This window comes from Podarcis melisellensis (assembly GCF_964234715.1).
Source record: "Podarcis melisellensis genome assembly, chromosome: 10".
In the NCBI taxonomy this organism is placed as follows: Eukaryota; Metazoa; Chordata; class Lepidosauria; order Squamata; family Lacertidae; genus Podarcis; species Podarcis melisellensis.
In genome coordinates, this window is record NC_138542.1 from 70,996,613 (window position 1) to 71,016,756 (window position 20,144).

General features: G+C 48.3%; 1 protein-coding gene across 1 annotated transcript; it reads left to right on the forward strand.

The window, feature by feature from the left end:
- Window positions 1-630: 630 nt before the first annotated feature.
- Window positions 631-18,400, forward strand: ZC3HC1 (zinc finger C3HC-type containing 1). Its single transcript, XM_081927153.1, has 10 exons — window positions 631-804; window positions 2,789-2,899; window positions 4,499-4,650; window positions 6,238-6,321; window positions 7,695-7,822; window positions 9,370-9,524; window positions 11,722-11,965; window positions 13,552-13,767; window positions 15,019-15,213; window positions 17,622-18,400. The coding sequence occupies exons 1-10, from the start codon at window positions 650-652 to the stop codon at window positions 17,688-17,690; spliced, it is 1,509 nt and encodes a 502-aa protein (XP_081783279.1). The 5' UTR covers window positions 631-649; the 3' UTR covers window positions 17,691-18,400.
- The last annotated feature ends 1,744 nt before the right edge of the window (window positions 18,401-20,144 follow it).

A 20,144-nucleotide genomic window follows, 5' to 3' on the forward strand; every position in this document is an offset into this window, starting at 1 on the left:
AAAAATGGATGCAAAAGTTATGGAATATGCAGAAAATGTCAAAACTTACCGGAAGAATGAGAAATCAAGATAAAAAACTTTTTATAAAAGAATGGAAATGGTTTATTGAGTAATTGTAAACAGATAAAAACCATTACCAGGATTATTGTAATAACCTGCAGTTTTATAAGAGTAGATAATTTAATTTATTACGGTCAAAGACCAGCTTGCATAACACAATAAAAACAGCATTCATAAGAGTATATATTTAAAGTAGATGAATAAATGAGCAAGCTAAGTTCATTTGGATATGCAGAAGATATTAACAATAAATTTAAGGAACCGCAGAAAAGAGGGGGAAGGAAGTTCGATTTTTTGAAATGTTAAAATGATTGTAAAATCAGTGAAATGTATAAAGCTGAAAAGGAGAGAGAGAGAGAGAGAGAGAGAGAGAGAGAGAGAGAGAGAGAGAGAGAGAGAGAGAGAGAGAGAGAGAGAGAGAGAGAGAGAGAGAGAGAGAGAGAGAGAGAGAGAGAGAGAGAGAGAGAGAGAAAATATGAATGAATGAGATCAGCCTTGCGGGTAGTGATGGGCGCGGAACCGAATTTCCCCGGAACCAATGTTGCTTTGGTGAGGAGGCGCGGCGGAAGGTTTATACCGAGGGACCAAGATGGCGGCGCCCAGCGCTACGGCAGCTGCTGCTGCTGCCTCGGAGAAGGAGGATGGCGATTCGGGGGGCAAGACGAAGTCTCCGGCCATCACGCCGCAGAAGATACGGGAGCTGATCGATGAGGGGATCGCTCCGGAGGAGAGCAGCCCGGAAGGGTGAGCGGGGAGGGGAGACGAGCAGCCGAAGCCCGACCGCCCCATCCGCACCTAGAAACGGCCTGCGCGGCGTCCGAGGCGGTTTTGGTGCCGGAGAACCTCGCCTTCCCCTCGGTGCTGCTTCAGGCCAGACGATGACGGGCAAGCGGGATCCCAGGGCTGAGAAGAAGCAAGGGGTCCGGGATTGCACAGGATATAGAAACCTGGATTTGATCAATACCTTCATGCATCCTGCCCCCTTTCCTCCCTGGTTCTCTCCTTCTTCCTCCCCATTTTTATCCTTGCAACAATTCTGCCAGGCGGGGTTAAAGATGAGTCGTACTGTAGGAAAAATAATATAATAATAATTTATTATTTATACCCCGCCCATCTGGCTGGGTTTCCCCCAGCCACTCTGGGTGGCTTCCAACAGAATACAGTGGTACCTCAGGTTACAGACGCTTCAGGTTACAGACTCCGCTAACCCAGAAATAGTACCTCGGGTTAAGAACTTTGCTTCAGGATGAGAACAGAAATCGTGCTCCGGCGGCGCAGCAGCAGCAGGAGGCCCCATTAGCTAAAGCGGTGCTTCAGGTTAAGAACAGTTTCAGGTTAAGAACGGACCTCCGGAACGAATTAAGTACTTAACCTGAGGTACCACTGTATTAAACTACAATAACCTATTAAACATTAAAAGCTTCCGTAAACTAAGGCTGTCTTCAGATCATAGCTGTCAGCCTTCCCTTTTTTTGTGGGAAATTCCCTTATTCCAGCGCTGTTTCCCGTTGCTTCCCACTGCTATCCTGGACTGTTAGATATCCCGTAAACTGTCCTCAGGACAGGTGAGGCTGCTGATCCCTTATTTTCAAATCTGAAAGTTGACAGCTATGCTTCAGATGTCTTCTAAAAGTCTAGTAGTTGTTTTTCTCTGACATCTGATGTGAGGACATTCCACAGGGTGGGCGCCACCACCGAGAAGGCCCTCTGCCTGGATCCCTGTAACTTGGCTTCTCACAGGGAGGGAACCGCCAGAAGGCCCTCGGAGCTGGACCTCACTGGGAAGAACTGCGCCGCTTTATCAAAGGGAAAACAGGAACATCCTGGGCATTATTCTGTTTCCAGCTGCCAACCTAGGGGATGCCCCCAAAGCAGGGCAGGTGTCCCCCGTTTTCTGCTCCCAGGACAGCTGTGGACTTAACATGTGGCTGATAATGCTTTAGTTTGTATCAGGAGTGGGGAACCTTTTGCAGGCTGAAGGCAGCATTCCCTTCTAGGCCAGGTGTGCTGGCGTGGATGCCTGTTCCAGCAGTTGCCACCAAAGCAGCAGCTGTCTGTAAAAAGTAGTGTTCCAAGCTGCTACAATGCTACCTTACCTCAGTTCCCAACTGCTTTCTACTTCTGCTCATGCTAATATACACTATTGTCATAAGTGTGAGGAAATAAATGAGAATAATTTTTTATTTTTTAAAAAAACCCTGTGCATGACCATGTTAATCGTGTGCCATTTGGTATGTTTGTATGGAAATTGAAAGCTATTCTGAGTACTGACTGTGAAGATTGAATGGTTTTAACACATTTGATCCTGTGCTTTGCACTGTCATTGAGCTACAGTGGTACCTTGGTTTGCATACGTTTTGGATTACAAACACGTCAAACCCGGAAGTGCGTGTCCTGGTTTGCAAACTTTTTTTGGATTACAACCCTTTTTTTATTATTACGAATAATTTTTTTTGGAGGCCCCATTGGCGAAAGCGCGCCTTGAGTTACAATCTGTTTTTGTTTACAAACGGACCTCCAGAACGGATTATGGTTGTAAACCAAGGTACCACTGTATATTGGTTCAGTGGGCCAAGTTTGCTGGTCTTCAACTGTTCAATTGTAGAAGCTTTATTTTGGTCTGGGTGGAGACATATTTGTGCTGATGAAAGATAGGAGTGAAATCGGTTCTTGCTGCCACCATGAACAGAAAATTGTCTTACTTTACTATCTCTTCCCTGCATTTCAGAAAGGATTCGTCCGCTTTCACTGAAGTATCAAATGGATCTCCCCAGATCGATGAGCTGCCTTTTGAGGCCACCAGTAAAGAAGCCTACTTTAGCAGAGTGGAAACATTTACCATATCCTTTTTCCCTTGTTTCTGAGACAACTATATCAAGCAACTCCCCAGTAGTCAAGAGTAATATCAGCCACTGGGAATTTCCCCATTTTGTAATTTGGAAACTGCCAAATACAGTGGTGCCTCGCAAGACGAAATTAATTCGTTCCGCAAGTCTCTTCGTCTTGCGAGTTTTTCGTCTTGCGATGCACGGTTTTCCATAGGAATGCATTGAAAATCAATTAATGCGTTCCTATGGAAACCGCCTTCCCCCGACCTCTTCTGGCGGGCGGCATTTTAAAATCGCCTGGGACAGCGGAGGACTTCTCCGCTGTCCGGGGCGATTTAAATGCCCCTGGGAAGGCGGGAAATCCTCCCTCCGCCGCCCGGCATCGGGACGATGCCCCGAAGCCGGGCGGTGGGGGGAGGCGTTCCCGCCCCGAAGCCGGGCGGCGGGGGGAGGCGTTCCCACCCCGCCGCCCGGCATCGGGGCATCGTCCCGATGCCGGGCGGCGGGGGGAGGCTTTCCCGCCCCGCCGCCCAGCTTCGGGACATCGTTCCGATGCCGGGCGGCGGGGGAAGCGTTCCCGCCCCGCCGCCCGGCATCGGGACGATGCCCCGAAGCCGGGCGGTGGGGGGAGGCGTTCCCGCCCCGAAGCCGGGCGGCGGGGGGAGGCGTTCCCGCCCCGCCGCCCAGCTTCGGGACGATGCCCCGATGCCGGGCGGCGGGGGGAGGCTTTCCCGCCCCGCCGCCCAGCTTCGGGACATCGTTCCGATGCCGGGCGGCGGGGGGAGGCGTTCCCGCCCCGAAGCCGGGCGGCGGGGGGAGGCGTTCCCGGCATCGGCTGCGCTTCCCCACTGTCCCGGAGATTTCCCTATGGGCTGTCGTCTTGCGAAGCAAGCCCATAGGGAAATTCGTCTTGCGAAGCGCCTCCAAAACGGAAAACCCTTTCGTCTAGCGGGTTTTTCGTCTTGCGAGGCGTTCGTCTTGCGGGGCACCACTGTAGTGGGGATTCGTAACAAGTCACAGTTGGGCATGTTCTGTAGGTTAGGTGAGTGAAGGTCTAAGTGAGAAGACTGTTCAGCAGTAGGGTAAGAATTGGGCACAGAAAGGCAGAGCCGGGGCTGGAAAACATACTTCTAATGGGGAAGTGCTGGCATTTCATATGCATAGATGGAACTAGGATTGGTCCCACCTGAAAAAAAATAGCTTAAGTAGATTGGTTCTTCTGACTTGCAGACAATTTTATTTATCCCCGGCTAAGACCGGGCTCAGGGCGGCTGACATCAGGTATAAAAACAATTGATTAAAATACAACTTAAAAACAAGATTAAAATACTACTTAAAATGCAGCCTCATTTCAGTGGAAGCCCAGATCAAAAACTCTTTGCTGGGAGAAAACGTCAAATCTTCACCAAGGCCAACTATCCAGACTGGTCCTACGTGGGCCAGAAAAGCCAGGGAAGTCCCCCAATAGGGGTTCCATCACAGAAGGAAAGGGACCTGGAGGTGCTTTAGACAGCTGGGAAAGTTGGACATAGTTTTAGATGCCATGGTAGGCCCTCGGAAGATGAAACCTTTATCCTAAGCATAAAAAGTTGAGCTCCTTAACGCAAACACTCCCTCAAGTGGGCAGGCAAACCCCACGAGTTGTCCCCTCTGATTTGTGCCAAGTATGGATGGACCAATATCGAGTGCGATATGTTGAAGTGTGCCAGCTGCCAGGCCTACCTCTGTGCCAGTCTACAGCTGGCTTTCGACTTCAGCAAGTGTAAGTGCCGCAGAGCCTCAAATCCTGACAGGGCCCAGTCTGTTAAAATCCAAAGGCAACCCTTTGTAACAATTTGCACAATTCTGTGATTTTCTTGGGCAAGTGTGGAATGTGGACAGCTGTGGGGGGGAAAGGCAAATTCAATGCTAGAGATCATTAGGAAATGAATTCTGGGGAGGGGCACACATTGCTTCCAGGATGAGGGACTGGAATGCTGGAAACCGGATGAAAAGAGTCCTACCAGCATCTCGTTGGCTGCTCTTAGAACATCCAGTATATCTGAAGGAGCGTCTCCACCCCCATCGTTCTACCCGGACACTGAGGTCCAGCACCGAGGGCCTTCTGGCAGTTCCCTCCCTGTGAGAAGCCAAGTTACAGGGAACCAGGCAGAGGGCCTTCTCAGTGGTGGCCCCCGCCCTGTGGAGTGCCCTGCCACCAGATGTCAAAGAGAACAACTACTACCAGACTTTTAGAAGACATCTGAAGGCAGCCCTGTTTAGGGAAGCTTTTAATGTTTGATGTATTACTGTATTTTAATATTTTTTTGGAAGCCGCCCAGAGTGGCTGGGGAAGTCCAGCCAGATGGGCGGGGTATAAATCATAAATTATTATTCTTATTACATGATGCTGGATTACATGGGCCATCAACATGATCCAGCATGCTCTTCTTATGTTTAAGAACTCCCATCAGTCTTAAACAGCATGATCATCATGGTCAGTGATCAGAGATTATTGGAGCTATAGTGCAACAACATCTGGAAGTCCAAAGGTTCCCAGTCTGTGATTTATAGCATTTTTTTTAACCCCTGCACCTCTCATACTGCTCTGCCCTGTTGGAATGGCTTCAGCTAGGTGATAGCTGGAGTCCCTAGTGAATTCATGATGTGGGCAAGATTTGAAGTGGGAGACTCCCAGTTCACCGCTCAGTCTCTTAGCCACCACCTTGCACCAGTTCCTGTGTGTCCCTAGCGATTAATAATAATAATAATTTTTTATTTATATCCCGCCCTTCCTGGTTCAGAAAACAGGGCTCAGGGTGGCTAGCAACAAATTTTAAACACTTAATTGACGCAACAAAAAAGAGCATAAAATACAGTATAAAACGTGAATAACAATAAATTCAGAATCCAAAAATCAATTTAGGGGGGGGGGGTAAATCCATCCAATAAACATTAGATGATCACCAGGGCTAGCTGGCTAAATTAGTCCTATTTGGGCCAGCGAGGAGACCAGGGGAGAATTAGCTGTGGGATCCCAGAGCGGGTGATCTTCATAAAAGGGGAGGGAAGGGGTTAGTCTAGAAGCACCTGCTGTTGTGGCAATGATGGCACTGAGTGAATATGGACTTGGTCACCCCCTCAGAGACAGTTCCATGTAAGAGCAGGTTATCAGCATAAAAAGCATTTGAACAAAACACTGAGTTTGCCTGATGTGAACTGTTGTCATAAACAGCTGGGGAGGTGCCAGGCTCAGGAGAGCTATTGAATGGGCATGGTTTCTTTGTCACTTAACCAGTTTTAAAGGATTTTTCAAGGGAGCTCCTTTCCTGGGGAGACCTGGCATTCAGGAGGTCTGTTTGCTTTCCAGACAAAGAGAGGTGCGTGGAGCTGAGGAAGGCTTTGTCAGCGGCTCACGAGAAGTTCTGCTTCTGGCCTGACAGCCCCTGCCCAGGTAAGCAGCGCAGCGCTTTGCTGATGGTGGGAAAAAGGAGCTAGATCATGCTAACAGGCGAAAACGTGTTTATTCTCCCAGGCATTTGGACCATCGATAATGGTCTGCATTTGGGGGGATGCTTTTTGGTGTTCTGTCTTAAGCTGGTAAAGGTAAAGGGACCCCTGACCATTAGGTCCAGTCATGGCCGACTCTGGGGTTGCGGCGCTCATCTCGCTTTACTGGCCGAGGGAGCTGGCGTACAACTTCTGGGTCATGTGGCCAGCAGGACTAAGCCGCTTCTGGCAAACCAGAGCAGTACATGGAAACGCTCGGTCCCTGCTCCTGCCAACCTAGCAGTTCAAAAGCACGTCAAAGTGCAATAATAATAATAATAATAATAATAATAATAATAATAATAATAAAGTTTATTTATATCCCGCCCTCCCCAGCCGAAGCTGGGCTCAGGGTGGCTAACAACAAACAAAATAGTTCAACATTCTAAAAACATTCATTATAAAATTAATTAAAATCAAATTAATGGCAACCATCAAGCAAAATTCTATGCAGGTTGCCAGAGGAGGGGGTCAGGCTGCGCCCTGACCAAAGGCCTGGTGGAACAGCTCTGTCTTGCAGGCCCTGTGGAAAGATGTCAAGTCCCGCAGGGTCCTAGTCTCTTCGGACAGAGCGTTCCACCAGATTGGAGCTGCGGCCGAGAAAGCCCTGGCTCTAGTTGAGGCCAGCCTAACCTCTCTGTGGCCTGGGATCTTTAGGATGTTTTTATTTGCAGACAGTAAATTTCTCTGTGGGACATACCAGGAGAGGCGGTCCCGTAGGTACGAGGGTCCTAGGCCGTATAGGGCTTTAAAGATTAAAACCAGCACCTTAAACCTGATCCTGTACTCCACCGGGAGCCAGTGCAGCTTGTATAGTACTGGATGAATATGATCTCACAGTAGATAAATAGGTACCACTCCGGTGGGAAGGTAAACGGTTTTTCCGTGCACTGCTCTGGTTTGCCAGAAGCAGCTTAGTCATGCTGGCCACATGACCCGGAAGCTGTACGCCGGCTCCCTTGGCCAGTAAAGCGAGATGAGCGCCGCAACCCCAGAGTCAGCCACGACTAGACCTAACGGTCAGGGGTCCCTTTACCTTTACCTTTTATGTGTGGCATGACTAAAAGCCTGAAAGGGAGCCAAGGGGAAATGGCCAAAGATTTCCCCATGGCTTTTGAGCATGCTGGAAGAAGTCATGAGAGGAGAAGGGTGGTGTCTGATCTGAAACTTGATTAAATGAGTCGCCACTGGCAAGCATTTTTGTTGACTGCTCTGCCTGCCCCACTGTGTGTTGGCCAACTGTTCTTAAGACTGCTATTTCTTCCGCCTTTTGATTAGATCGCTTTTCTGTCTTGCTGGTCGACGAGCCCCTTGCCCTTTTCAGTGACTTCCTGGAGCGCTTTCAGAACCTCTGCCAGTTAGAACTTCAGCTGCCTACTCTGAAATCAGAAGATCTCAAAAGCATGGTAAGAGTTCTCAAGCGGCCTGCGACCCTGCCGGGGTAAGTGAGACAAGCGGAGGGGAGAGTCCATGGATTAAAGGACTCGAGCATCAATCTGAATTTTTAAATGAGGGACACTTGACCTGTAACTCACCAGCTGCAACTCTCAGACAGGGTTTTAAATAGGAGCCAAGACGTAGCCATGCCTTGATTGTCTGAGCTCAGTCCAGGAAGTATGAATTGTTGTTGTTGTTGTTGTTTAGTCGTTTAGTCGTGTCCGACTCTTCGTGACCCCATGGACCAGAGCACGCCAGGCCCTCCTGTCTTCCACTGCCTCCCACAGTTTGGTCAAACTCAGGCTGAAGGGGTTATATCCAACATAGTGCCAAGGAACACATTCCATTTGTGCAAAGATTTCCACCTATGCAATGAAACTTGCACACCTACTAAATCTGGGGGGTCGTCTTACCCTCTGTAGCAGATTTGGGAAGAGTGCAAGTTGCAGGCGAGTTCCATGTGCGAATGGAAAACCTTGCACTTGGGTGTTTGTCAGGTGCCACCCAAGGTCTCAAAATCTCATGGAACACTGAAATAATAATAATAATAATAATAATAATAATAAATAATAATAATATATTATTTGTACCCCGCCCATCTGGCTGGGTTTCCCCAGCCACTCTGGGCAGCTTCCACAGAGACCAAAAATACACTAAAATGTCACACATTAAAAACTTCCCTGAACAGGGCTGCCTTAAGATGTCTTCTGAATGTCAGGTAGTTGTTTATCACTTTGACATCTGATGGGAGGGCGTTCCACAGGGCGGGTGCCACCACCGAGAAGGCCCTCTGTACCTTGGCTTCTCGCAGGGAGGGAACCGCCAGAAGGCCCTTGGAGTTGGACCTCAGCGTCCAGGCAGAACGACGGGGAGGAGACGCTCCTTCAGGTATACAGGACCAAGGCCATTTAGGGCTTTCAAGGTCAGCACCAACACTTTGAATTGTGCTTGGAAACATACTGGGAGCCAATGTAGGTATTTCAGGACCGGTGTTATATGGTCTTGGTGGCCGCTCCCAGTCCCCAGTCTAGCTGCCGCATTCTGGATTTGTTGCAGTTTCCGGGTCACCTTCAAAGGTAGCCCCACGTAGAGCACATTGCAGTAGTCCAAGCGGGAGATAACTAGAGCATGAACCACTCTGGTGAGACAGTCTGCGGGCAGGTAGGGTCTCAGCCTGTGTACCAGGTGGAGTTTGTGAAAGCTGCCTTCTACCAGGTCAGTCTCTTTGCTCTCCCAGCCTTGGATTTTCCACCTGGGGGGAGAGAGGCTGCCATTGGGGACTAAAGGAGAGTGGCGTCTCTCTGACCCAAGCTCTTTTCCATGAAGGCCCGTTGGCATTTTCTCTTCCTTCCTTTCTGGTGCTCCTGCAGGAAACTGGAGAGATCTCTGCTCCCCAGCTCACTTTGGGAAGAATGGGAGCTTTTCAGGTACAGAATCCCAAGTTTTCTAGGTAACCTGCAGAAAGCAGGCAGTTCCCTTTAGGGGGTGTGTTAACATGGTTCGTTTGGCTTCCCAGGGTTTGACCGAAGAGAAGATCAGCCACGTCTTGCAGCTGATTGAGGAGGAAGCCGACTGCAAAACAGAGAGTGAGAAGACACCAGTCAAACGTGCCTCAGACCTTCAGATCCATGTCCCGGCCTGCATCTTGGCCCTCTGTGGATGGACTAGTAGGTATGTAGGCAACCGGAATCATGGAATTGTAGAATTGGAAGGCGACTGAGAGAGTCAGCTAACCCGACCGCCTGCAGTGCAGGAAGCACAGCAAAAGAAATGGGACGCAGGTGGTGCTGTGAGTTCAACCACAGAGCCTAGGACTTGCGGATCAGAAGGTCGGCGGTTCGAATCCCTGTGACGGGGTGAGCTCCCATTGCTCGGTTCCTGCTCCTGCCCACCTAGCAGTTCGAAAGCACATCAAAGTGCAAGTAGATAAGTAGGTACCACTCCAGCAGGAAGGTAAACGGCGTTTCCGTGTGCTGCTCTGGTTCGCCAGAAGCGGCTTAGTCCTGCTGGCTACATGACCCGGAAGCAGTACGCCGGCTCCCTTGGCCAGTAAAGCGAGATGAGCGCCGCAACCCCAGAGTCGTCCACGACTGGACCTAATGGTCAGGGGTCCCTCTACCTTTTTTTAATCTCTTGTTTAAAAACCTCCAGTGAAGTGACATTCCACTGTCAAACAGCTCTTACCACCAGAAGGTTCTCCCTGGTGTTTAGTCGGAATCTACTGTCTTGTAATTTGAATCCAGCGGAAAACATGCTTGCTCCACCTTTCAGGGGATAGCCCTTCACATATATGAAGATGGCTATCACACCATCTCGGAGTCTTCTCTTCTGCAGGCTAAACATACCCAATCGAAAGATGTCTTTCTTTTTTAAAAAATTCGTCTTTATTAATTTAAAATGTCATCTTACATATATATTACAAATAGTTACATCAAAATTAAACACAAAAATATAATAGAGAGAAGGTACAGTAGTACCTCGCAAGACGAATGCCTCGCAAGATGAAAAACGCGCAAGACGAAAGAGTTTTCCGTTTTTTGAGTCGTTCCACAAGACGAATTTCCCTATGGGCTTGCTTCGCAAGACGAAACGTCTTGCGAGTTCTTGCGAGTTTGTTTCCTTTTTCTTAAAGCTTCTAAGCACCGCTAAGCCGTTAATAGCTGCTAAGCCGCTAATAGCCGTGCTTCGCAATACGAAAAAACCGCAAGACGAAGAGACTCGCGGAACGGATTAATTTCGTGTTGCGAGGCACCACTGTAAAGGAAATAAAAAAAAAAGAGTTAACAATTAGAAATGAAGATTGGTTATAACATCCTGTCTTTTCTAATACAGTGGTACCTCGGGTTAAGTACTTAATTCGTTCTGGAGGTCTATTCTTAACCTGAAACTGTTCTTAACCTGAAGCACCACTTTAGCTAATGGGGCCTCCTGCTGCTGCCGTGCCGCTGGAGCACGATTTCTGTTCTCATCCTGAAGCAAAGTTCTTAACCCGAGGTACTGTTTCTGGCTTAGCAGAGTCTTTAACCTGAAGCGTCTGTAACCTGAAGTGTATGTAACCTGAAGCGTATGTATCCCGAGGTACTACTGTAAAGTCTTCTGAAAGAAACTTCCAATCGATCTCGTTGTACTTTTTCTATTGTCTTAATTTTATCGTGCAGTTTGTTTTATAACTTTTCCTGTATATTCATCTAGTATATTTATTCCATTTGTTACCGTATTTTTTGCTCTATAAGACTCACTTTTCCCTCCTAAAAAGTAAGGGGAAATGTGTGTGTGTCTTATGGAGCGAATGCAGGCTGTGCAGCTATCCCAGAAGCCAGAACAGCAAGAGGGATCGCTGCTTTCACTGCGCAGCAATCCCTCTTGCTGTTCTGGCTTCTGAGATTCAGAATATTTTTTCTCTCGTTTTCCTCCTCCAAAAACTAGGTGCGTCTTCTGGTCTGGTGCGTCTTATAGAGCGAAAAATGTGTATATACAAGTACCATTCAGTTCTGCTAGGATAGCATCATTATTATAATAATAATATAACCTTATATATTCTTTGAATAGTTTCCGTTCTCTGAATTTTTTTTTAAAGATGCCAGGCACATTCATACATTCCCACATTCCAGTCCCGTCTCCCCTGCTCCTTCTGTACTGGCCAAGTTGTCCCGCAGCTGCCCTTGTAATCACCATCTGTCGCAGGACGGGGAAGCTGTGGCTCTCCAGATGTTGCTGGGGTTCCAAACATCTGGAGGCACTAGCTTGGGAAAGGTGAGCCTGGAGGAGCTTGGAAACCCCAGGGCTTTCCAGATAGGGCTAGGTTGATGTATTGGTATGGATCGCATTTCCTCTATCTCCTGATTTTAATTTTTGCGTCTTCCCTCAGCCCTTCCTCTGCATCCGTCCATCTCCCCTTGATCACCTGCTGTCGCTGCATGAGGAAGGTGGGCCTATGGGGTTTCCACCAGATCGAGTCGGCCATCCCTGAGATGGAGCCTCCCTCCAGCCTCACCAGCACTCCTCTCCCTTTTTCGGACGGGCGCACGGACAGAGTCCCCGCGGTGCCCACGTCCCCACGCCGGATGATGACCCGTAGCCGGGACACGAGCTTCCCTCTGGGCTCTGAGCAGGTCAGTCTTGGGGGGGGGGCAAGTTATAGGTCTAAGCTGGAAGGGGCTTCCTTTCACATTGGGGCCGGGGCTCCTCTTTCAAATCCCTGCCCTGCATTTGTTGTTGTTGTTGAGTCGTTTAGTCGTGTCCGACTCTTCGTGACCCCCTGGACCAGAGCACGCGAGGCACTCCTGTATTCCACTGCCTCCCGCAGTTTGGTCAAACTCATGCTGGTCTCTTCGAGAACACTGTCCCACCATCTCGTCCTATATCGTCCCCTTCTTGTGCCCTCCATCTTTCCCAACATCAGGGTCTTTTCCAGGGAGTCTTCTCTTCTCATGAGGTGACCAAAGTCTTCAGGATCTGTCCTTCCAGTGAGCACTCAGGGCTGATTTCCTTCAGAATGGAGAGGTTTGATCTTCTTGCAGTCCATGGGACTCTCAAGAGTCTCCTCCAGCACCAGAATTCAAAATTTGTACATTTTGTGCCACCTGCATTTGTACCACCAGCAAAAAAATTTATTTGCCTTCTTGGGCTCTGTTTAGATTTTCTGGATCTCCTCCTGTGAGTTTTAGAGCGTAATAAGATGCCATAAGAAAGCTGCAGAGATAGCGCAGGATAGTGCGCACCCCAGAAATTATCTCTTTCAGCTTCTGCCTTCTGGAAGAAGGTACATGGTTATCAAGACTAAGACCAGCCACCTGAGAAACAGTTTTATTCAAATGCAATTTTGGTTTTAAACGCAGTGTTAGGTTGTTTCATTGTTCTGTATGGGACAATGACAATAAAGAATATTGTATCGTATCGATTATCGTATCGTAAGGGTGTGTGTTTACCCTATCATAGAGTTGGAAGGGACTACAGTGGTACCTTGGTTAGCAACCATAATCGGTTCCAGAGGTCTGTTTGTAAACCAAAACAGATTGTAACCCAAGGCGCGCGTTCGCCAATGGGGGTCTCCAAAAAAAATTGTTCATAATCCCCCCCAAAATGGGTTGTAATTCAAAAAAAGTTTGCAAACTGGGACACACACTTCTGGGTTTGACGTGTTTGTAATCCAAAACGAATGCAAACCAAGACATACGCAAACCAAGGTACCGCGGTACGAGGGTTGTCCAGTTGAACCCGCTGCCATGCAGGAAGCACAGCTGAAAAATTCTGGCCTCTGTTTAAATACCTCCAATGGCCTCTGTTTATATACCTCCAATGAAGCAGAGCCCGCTACCTTTAACAAAAGAATGCTGCTTGCTAAAGTAACCCATAAAGGAAATCTGTGATCCGTATAAATTAGGTAAGGTGGGCATATTCTGCCGGTATGGGCTTATTTCTACTGCTCTCATCTTTTCATTTCCCTTACTGCAAATCTACTGACCCTGTGTCTTTTTTAACTTGGTCTTCATCTGTTGTCTCTGTCTTCATTGTCTCTGTCTTCATCTCTGTCTTCATTGTCTCTGTCTTCACCTCTCTCTGTCACTCGCTGCCTCTGTGTAGGAGTGGGATGGAGGGAGAATAGTTCCTGCCCCTCTGGGACCTCTTCTGAGTCCCACTGCTTGCTTTAATGCAGGGGGACGGCACACCCAGCTAATGCCTCCTTTCCCTTGCGCAGCACGAGAAGAGCCTGTCCCCCGTGATCAGCCGCATGCGCAGCTGGGACAGCTCCAGCTCCAGCGAACGAGCCGAGGCGGAAGCAGCGAGCCCCACCACCCGCAGCCGTCCCGTCACCCGCAGCATGGGGCAAAGCGATGGCAGCCTGGGGGCAGAGGTCTCCTGCAGCCCTCACCGGAGGACCAAGCGGGCGCGACTGTGCTCCACCAGCAGCTCGGTGTGTGCTTGGCAGGGGGAATGGAGGAGGAGAAGGAAGAATAAGCCAATCCTTCAAGAGACAGAAGATTTCAGGAAGGAGAAAGCATAAATTAGAACAGGGGCCAGCAAACTTTTTCAGCAGGGGGCTGGTCCACTGTCCCTCAGACCTTGTGGGGGGGCAGACTATATTGGGGGGGGTGAACGAGTTCCTATGCCCCACAAATAACCCAGAGATGCCTTTTAAATAAGAGCACACGTTCTACTCATGTAAAAACACCAGGCAGACCCCACAAATAACCCAGAGATGCCTTTTAAATAAGGGGACACATTCTACTCATGTAAAAACACACTGATTCCCGGTTTCTCTTCTCTGCCATGGCTTTGAACGCCTGCTTTCTTTTGTCCTCCTCCCATTGAAATTCCCGACTCCTCTCGATAAATTAACAGGAAGAATTTGAAACCTGCGGAATCAGAGATTCTTAGAAGGCTGGGGCAAATATATGAGCTACTGTATTTTTCGTTCCATAAGACGCACTTTTCCCCTCCTAAAAAGTAAGGAGAGATGTGTGTGCGTCTTATGGAGCAAATGCAGGGGGGGGGGAGGCAGGCAGGAAAAGCCCCCAAAAGCCGCACACAAGCTTCGCACGGCTCTTGCGGGCTTTTCCCCAGGAGGGAGAAGGGACTGACGCGGCCAGTCAGTCCCTTCTCCCTCCTCGTAGAAAAGCCCGCAGGAGCCGCGCGCTCCTTAAAGGGTGCATGGCTCCTGTGGGCTTTTGCGGGAGGTGGGGGTATTGCCATAGCCGCGCGCAGCCCCTCCCGGTCGGAAGCCATCCCACTTGAAGTCTTGGCTTCTTTGCTCTTTGGGGCTTGGGGGGGGGGGATAAGATTTTTTTTCTTGATTTCCCCCTCTAAAAACTAGGTGCACTTTATGGAGTGAAAAATACGGGTATTTGAAAAGTAATTGCAGTGAACAGATTATGCTAGTAAGACTGCAAGAAGTTTTGTAAGGTGAACTACTCAAAATATTGTAAGAAAGACTACGGGAAAAATTATTAGTTCAGGATAATTAAATGTAATAGTAAATTGAGAAATGCAGATTAAGCGATAAAGAACGGAAAATCATCAGAGGTGTTGACGGAAGTCAAAAATCTTGTATAAGATGTGAAGATATGTTGTATGACTGTTGGAACTGATATGTTAAAAAATTAATTAAAATGTATATATCAAAAATAATAATAATAAATTCCCGACTCCTCTCTCTCTCTCTCAGGATTCATCTATCCGGAGCTTCTTTGACCCCATTTCCCAGCATCGCGACTGGTGCCCATGGGTCAATGTGATGAAGGAGCCTGTGAGCTCTGGAGGGACCCAACAGGAGGAAAAGGAAGACCTTGGCTGGCAGGTCACCTTGAAGGCCCTCCTGGCTTCTAGGCAGTCTGACCGGCCTGTGGATTTGGAGTCAGAGGTGAGAACCCGTCTCCCAGTGCCCGTGGCGTGCTAGGTGCTGTACAGAACAAGGAAAGCCCTTTTCCGCACAGCGTGTGGTTAGCCTGTGGAACTCCCTAACACAGGAGGCAGGGATGGGCACAAGCCTAGATGGCATGCGCAGAAGTGGCAAATTGCGACCCGCGGACGCGCAGATGCAGGTCCGTTCTGCTCGTGTTACGAACGGGGCTCCGGAACAGATCCCGGTCACAACCAGACATACCACCGTATATGATCAGCATTTTTCCATCATTACTAGGAATCATAAAATGTAAAAAAAAGAAGAAAAAGGAATACCCTTCTCTGAAAATACCTTGTTACATACAGATGTTCCTCATGTGCTTGGGTAGTGCACTCTGTACATTAATTTTATTAGTAAATTAATTGCGGCATTTACCGTATTTTTTGCTCTATAAGACTCACTTTTTCCCTCCTAAAAAGTAAGGGGAAATGTGTGTGCGTCTTATGGAGCGAGTGCAGGCTGCGCAGCTATCCCAGAAGCCGGAACAGCAAGAGGGATTGCTGCTTTCACTGCGCAGCGATCCCTCTTGCTGTTCTGGCTTCTGAGATTCAGAATATTTTTTTTCTTGTTTTCCTCCTCCAAAAACTAGATGTGTCTTGTGGTCTGGTGCGTCTTATAGAGCGAAAAATACGGTACATCCCGCCTTTTCCTCCAAGGAGCTCAAGGTGGTGTGAATGGTTCTCCCCCTCCTCATTTAATCACCACAACAACCCTGTGAGGTAGGTTAGGCCGAGAGGCAAGGACTGGCCCAAGGCCACCCAGGGAGCTTCATGCCCATGCCTTTGATTTCTGATGCCCATCGTTCCAAATTAAATTCATGCAATGCACCTCATAATCTTTTCCACCCCTATAGAGCCCCATCAACCTCAGGAGGGGTCAGTATCCACCTCTTTGAGAAACCCAGGGGACTGCTTCCATTGTGGAACTGCTCTGATCATTGAGTTTCTCTTGGTGTTCACCCAGAATCTGTCCCCCTGGAACTTCAGCCTGTTAGTTCTGGTCCTTTGCTCTGTGGAGCGGCAGAGAACAAAGTCTTTGCCCTGTTCTTTCTGCAGGGATTTGAGGAAGGTTTCATGTGTCCATCCTTCCCCAACACACCTCAGCCTTCCGGTAAAATGTACAGTGGTACCTCGGGTTAAATACTTAATTCGTTCTGGAGGTCCTTTCTTAACCTGAAACTGTTCTTAACCTGAAGCACCACTTTAGCTAATGGGGCCTCCTGCTGCTGCTGCAGCGTAATTTCTGTTCTCATCCTGAAGCAAAGTTCTTAACCCGAGGTACTATTTCTGGGTTAACGGAGTCTGTAATCTGAAGCGTCTGTAACCCGAAGCGTCTGTAACCCGAGGTACCACTGTATCTGACTTCTATAAGACACCTGAAGGCAGCCCTGTTTAGAGAAGTTTTTAAAATTTGATGAATTATTGTACAGTGGTACCTCGGGTTAAGTACTTAATTCGTTCCGGAGGTTCGTTCTTAACCTGAAACTGTTCTTAACCTGAAGCACTACTTTAGCTAATGGGGCCTCCTGCTGCTACCGCACCACTGGAGCACAATTTCTGTTCTCATCCTGAAGCAAAGTTCTTTACCTGAAGCACTATTTCTGGGTTAGCGGAGTCTGTAACCTGAAGTGTATGTAACCCGAGGTACCACTGTAGTCCTTTCCTACATCCTTCCCTTCTTTGATTTGTTCCCCACACCCCAGCCAATCTTTATTATCATCTTCTGAAACCATTCAAAGTTGTCTACAAGAGCATCCGCCAACCTGATTTTTTGACTACAACTCCCGGATGTGATGGTTGGGACTGCCAGGAGCTGTAGTTTCTACTTGCGAGATGGAACGATTCCCCCCCAAACGACCCCCTGCTCACCATTCTGGGGGTTCCTCTGACACACACCCCCAAGATCTAATTTGGGGGGTAGGGGAAAGCCTCATTGCTCCAGGGCTTTTGCTGACAGAGAGCCAGTGTGGTGTAGTGGTTAAGAGCGGTGGACTCGTAATCTGGTGAACCGGGTTCGCGTCTCCACATGCAGCTGCTGGGTAACCTTGGGCCAGTCACACTTCTTTGAAGTCTCTCAGCCCCACTCACCTCACAGTTTGTTGTGGGGGAGGAAGGGAAAGGAGAATGTTAGCCGCTTTGAGACTCCTGAAGGGGAGTGAAAGGCGGGGTATCAAATCCAAACTCTTCTTCTTCTTCTGACAGGGTTTGTTCAGGGAAATCCCACCTGTGGAAACTACTAGTAATGCAGCCTGAAATTGCATTGTCCATTTCTGCTGCAGCATCACACTGCTGCCTCCAGAGATAACACTACACGTTTTTGCCTGCGCTCGTGTGAATGCTTAAGTTTGTCTCTCCTTCCTGCTACAGAACCTCTCTGTGAAATCCCGCAAGGTCTTCCGGATCTTCCGGCAATGGGAAGCTCCCTGTTCCTCCTGAGAACTTCCGGCCTTTGACAGCATTGTGGAAAGGAACCTGCTAAGCATAATGGATGGAATTCTCTCTCTCTCTCTCTTTGTTATCAATGGAAAAAGACTTTATTATTTGCACTGGTGGCAAGGCTGTCCCAGGAAAACTTGCCTTTGCTCCAAACTTGTAAGCTGGAGTAATCCTCAAGGGCAGCAACCAGCTAACAATGGGAAGAAGACGCGTCAGTTGCAGCCACGGGGAGCCATCTTTTTCTATGCCTTCTTAGGGTTTACATTATGGTTTCCTGAGTCCTTTGCACTGGTTCCCAACTGCCATGGGCGATTCTCCATCTTAGGTGGAGCTGAATTCCCCTGATGTGCCCCTGGCTTGAATTGAACTGAGAGAAGATGGGTGAGACGGCCCACTTTGCATGTGGCAGATTTGGGTACATCTCAGCTTCAGAATTCAATTGGTTTTGCAGTTGAGGCTCACTGCCTTCCTGCTGCAAGGGATCCTGGGAACTGTAGTTCTGCAAGGGGCCTAGGGCTATCTGACAAACCGTTCTCAGCCCCTGCACAAAAACTACAACTTCCTGCCATCTTTTTTTGGGGCGGGGGAGAGCCATGCTATTTAAATGACTTTAAAACCAATTTATGTTTGCAACGTCAATGTGGCTCTCGTGTTGAGTTTTGTACTGAGGTCTGGAGAACTTGACATTAATAAAACATTTTGCTGTCTTTTTTTTTATTATCATAACTTCGTCAGATTTCCATTTGCGTGTGAGACTGCCAGGAGCCATAGGCATTCTCTACCAAATAGCTTTTTGTTCCTTAGCAGCCTACCGTATTTTTTGCTCTATAAGACTCACTTTTTCCCTCCTAAAAAGTAAGGGGAAATGTGTGTGCGTCTTATGGAGCGAATGCAGGCTGCACAGCTATCACAGAAGCCAGAACAGCAAGAGGGAATTCTGCTTTCACTGCGCAGCGATCCCTCTTGCTGTTCTGGCTTCTGAGATTCAGAATATTTTTTTTTCTCGTTTTCCTCCTCCAAGGACTAGGTGTGTCTTGTGGTCTGGTGCGTCTTATAGAGCGAAAAATACGGTAAGTTGTACAATCTGGACAGCCAAAGAATTGATTTTGAGTAGGATGCACTTATGAAGATCATGCGTTCCTGTCTAGTAAGGGTGAGGAACTCAGCTTGGCTCCGTGGGCCAGATTTTTATCTCCCTCAAACAGCTGAGCCAGAAGGCTTTGGTTCTACCGCCAAAGCCTGGTTTCTCTTGTCAACATAGTCACCAGGCTCCCGATCGTGCATTGGCAGCAGTGTCGCCTACACCTGATATCCCCAAAGCACTGAGCAACTTGGATCCAGGATACCTGAGCACTTATATCCCAGCCTGATCACTGAGATCATTCAGAGGAGTGTTCTTAGTTGCTCACCTGTGTTACAGAGGCCTGAGCGGCTTCAGCAGGAAGTTGGGAATTTAGTCCAGAACTGGAGGGTTGGAAGGGATCGTCAAGGGTCATCTAGTCTGTCCCCCGGCAATGCAGCAATAGCAGCTAAAGAATCTCTGACAGGTGGCCATCAAACCTCCACTTAAAATCTTCCAAGGAAGCCTGGTAATAACAAATATAAGCAACACCTCTAACAAATATGCAAATTTGTTTTGCGTGTGTAATTGGATTGCAGAATCCCGTTTTGAATTGCAGGGTGCTGATTTTTTAATTCCCTTCTCCTTAGACAAAGTGCAGGATCTGCCCCTCGCCGTCCAACTGCGTTCATCTCCATGTGCTACCCAGTTTGACACTCGGCTGTCTTGTTCCTTGCTTTAAAAAGTTCCAGATTTTCTGAAAACCCGAATCTTGGAGAATTCTTGGAGAATTCACCGTGAAGATTGAGGGCATTTGGTGCTCGACTTGCCTAATACCATATTGCAGCTGTTGCTTGAGGAGCGTTACTTGACACACAGTGCAGAAGGGTAAAGGCATCTTTCAGTGGGAAAGCCATCTGCTTTACATGCAAACCGTCCCGCATTCGACCCCCAATGGCATCTGCCTTGCCTAAAACTCCAGACAGTTGCTGCAAGTCAAGAGGAGACAATAAAATCCCCCCCCCCAAATTGATTTTTGAATTCTGAATTTATTGTTATTCACGTTTTATACTGTACTTTATGCTGTTTTTTGTTGCATCAATTAAGTGTTTTAAATTTGTTGTTAGCCCATTGAAGCCCGGGGTATAAATAAAAAAAGTATTTTATTTATTTATTGTAATACTGAGCTAGATGGAGCCTGCGGGGTCCGTCCAGTGGACCATCTAGTCCAGGATCCTGTTCTCACAGTGGCTAGCCAGATGCCTGTGGAAACCCGCAAGCAGGATTCGAACACAAGAGCAACTCTCCCTGCTGTTTCCAGCAACCGGTGCAGTGGTCCCTTGGTTCTCAAACTTAATCCGTTCCAGAAGTCCGTTCCAAAACCAAAGCGTTCC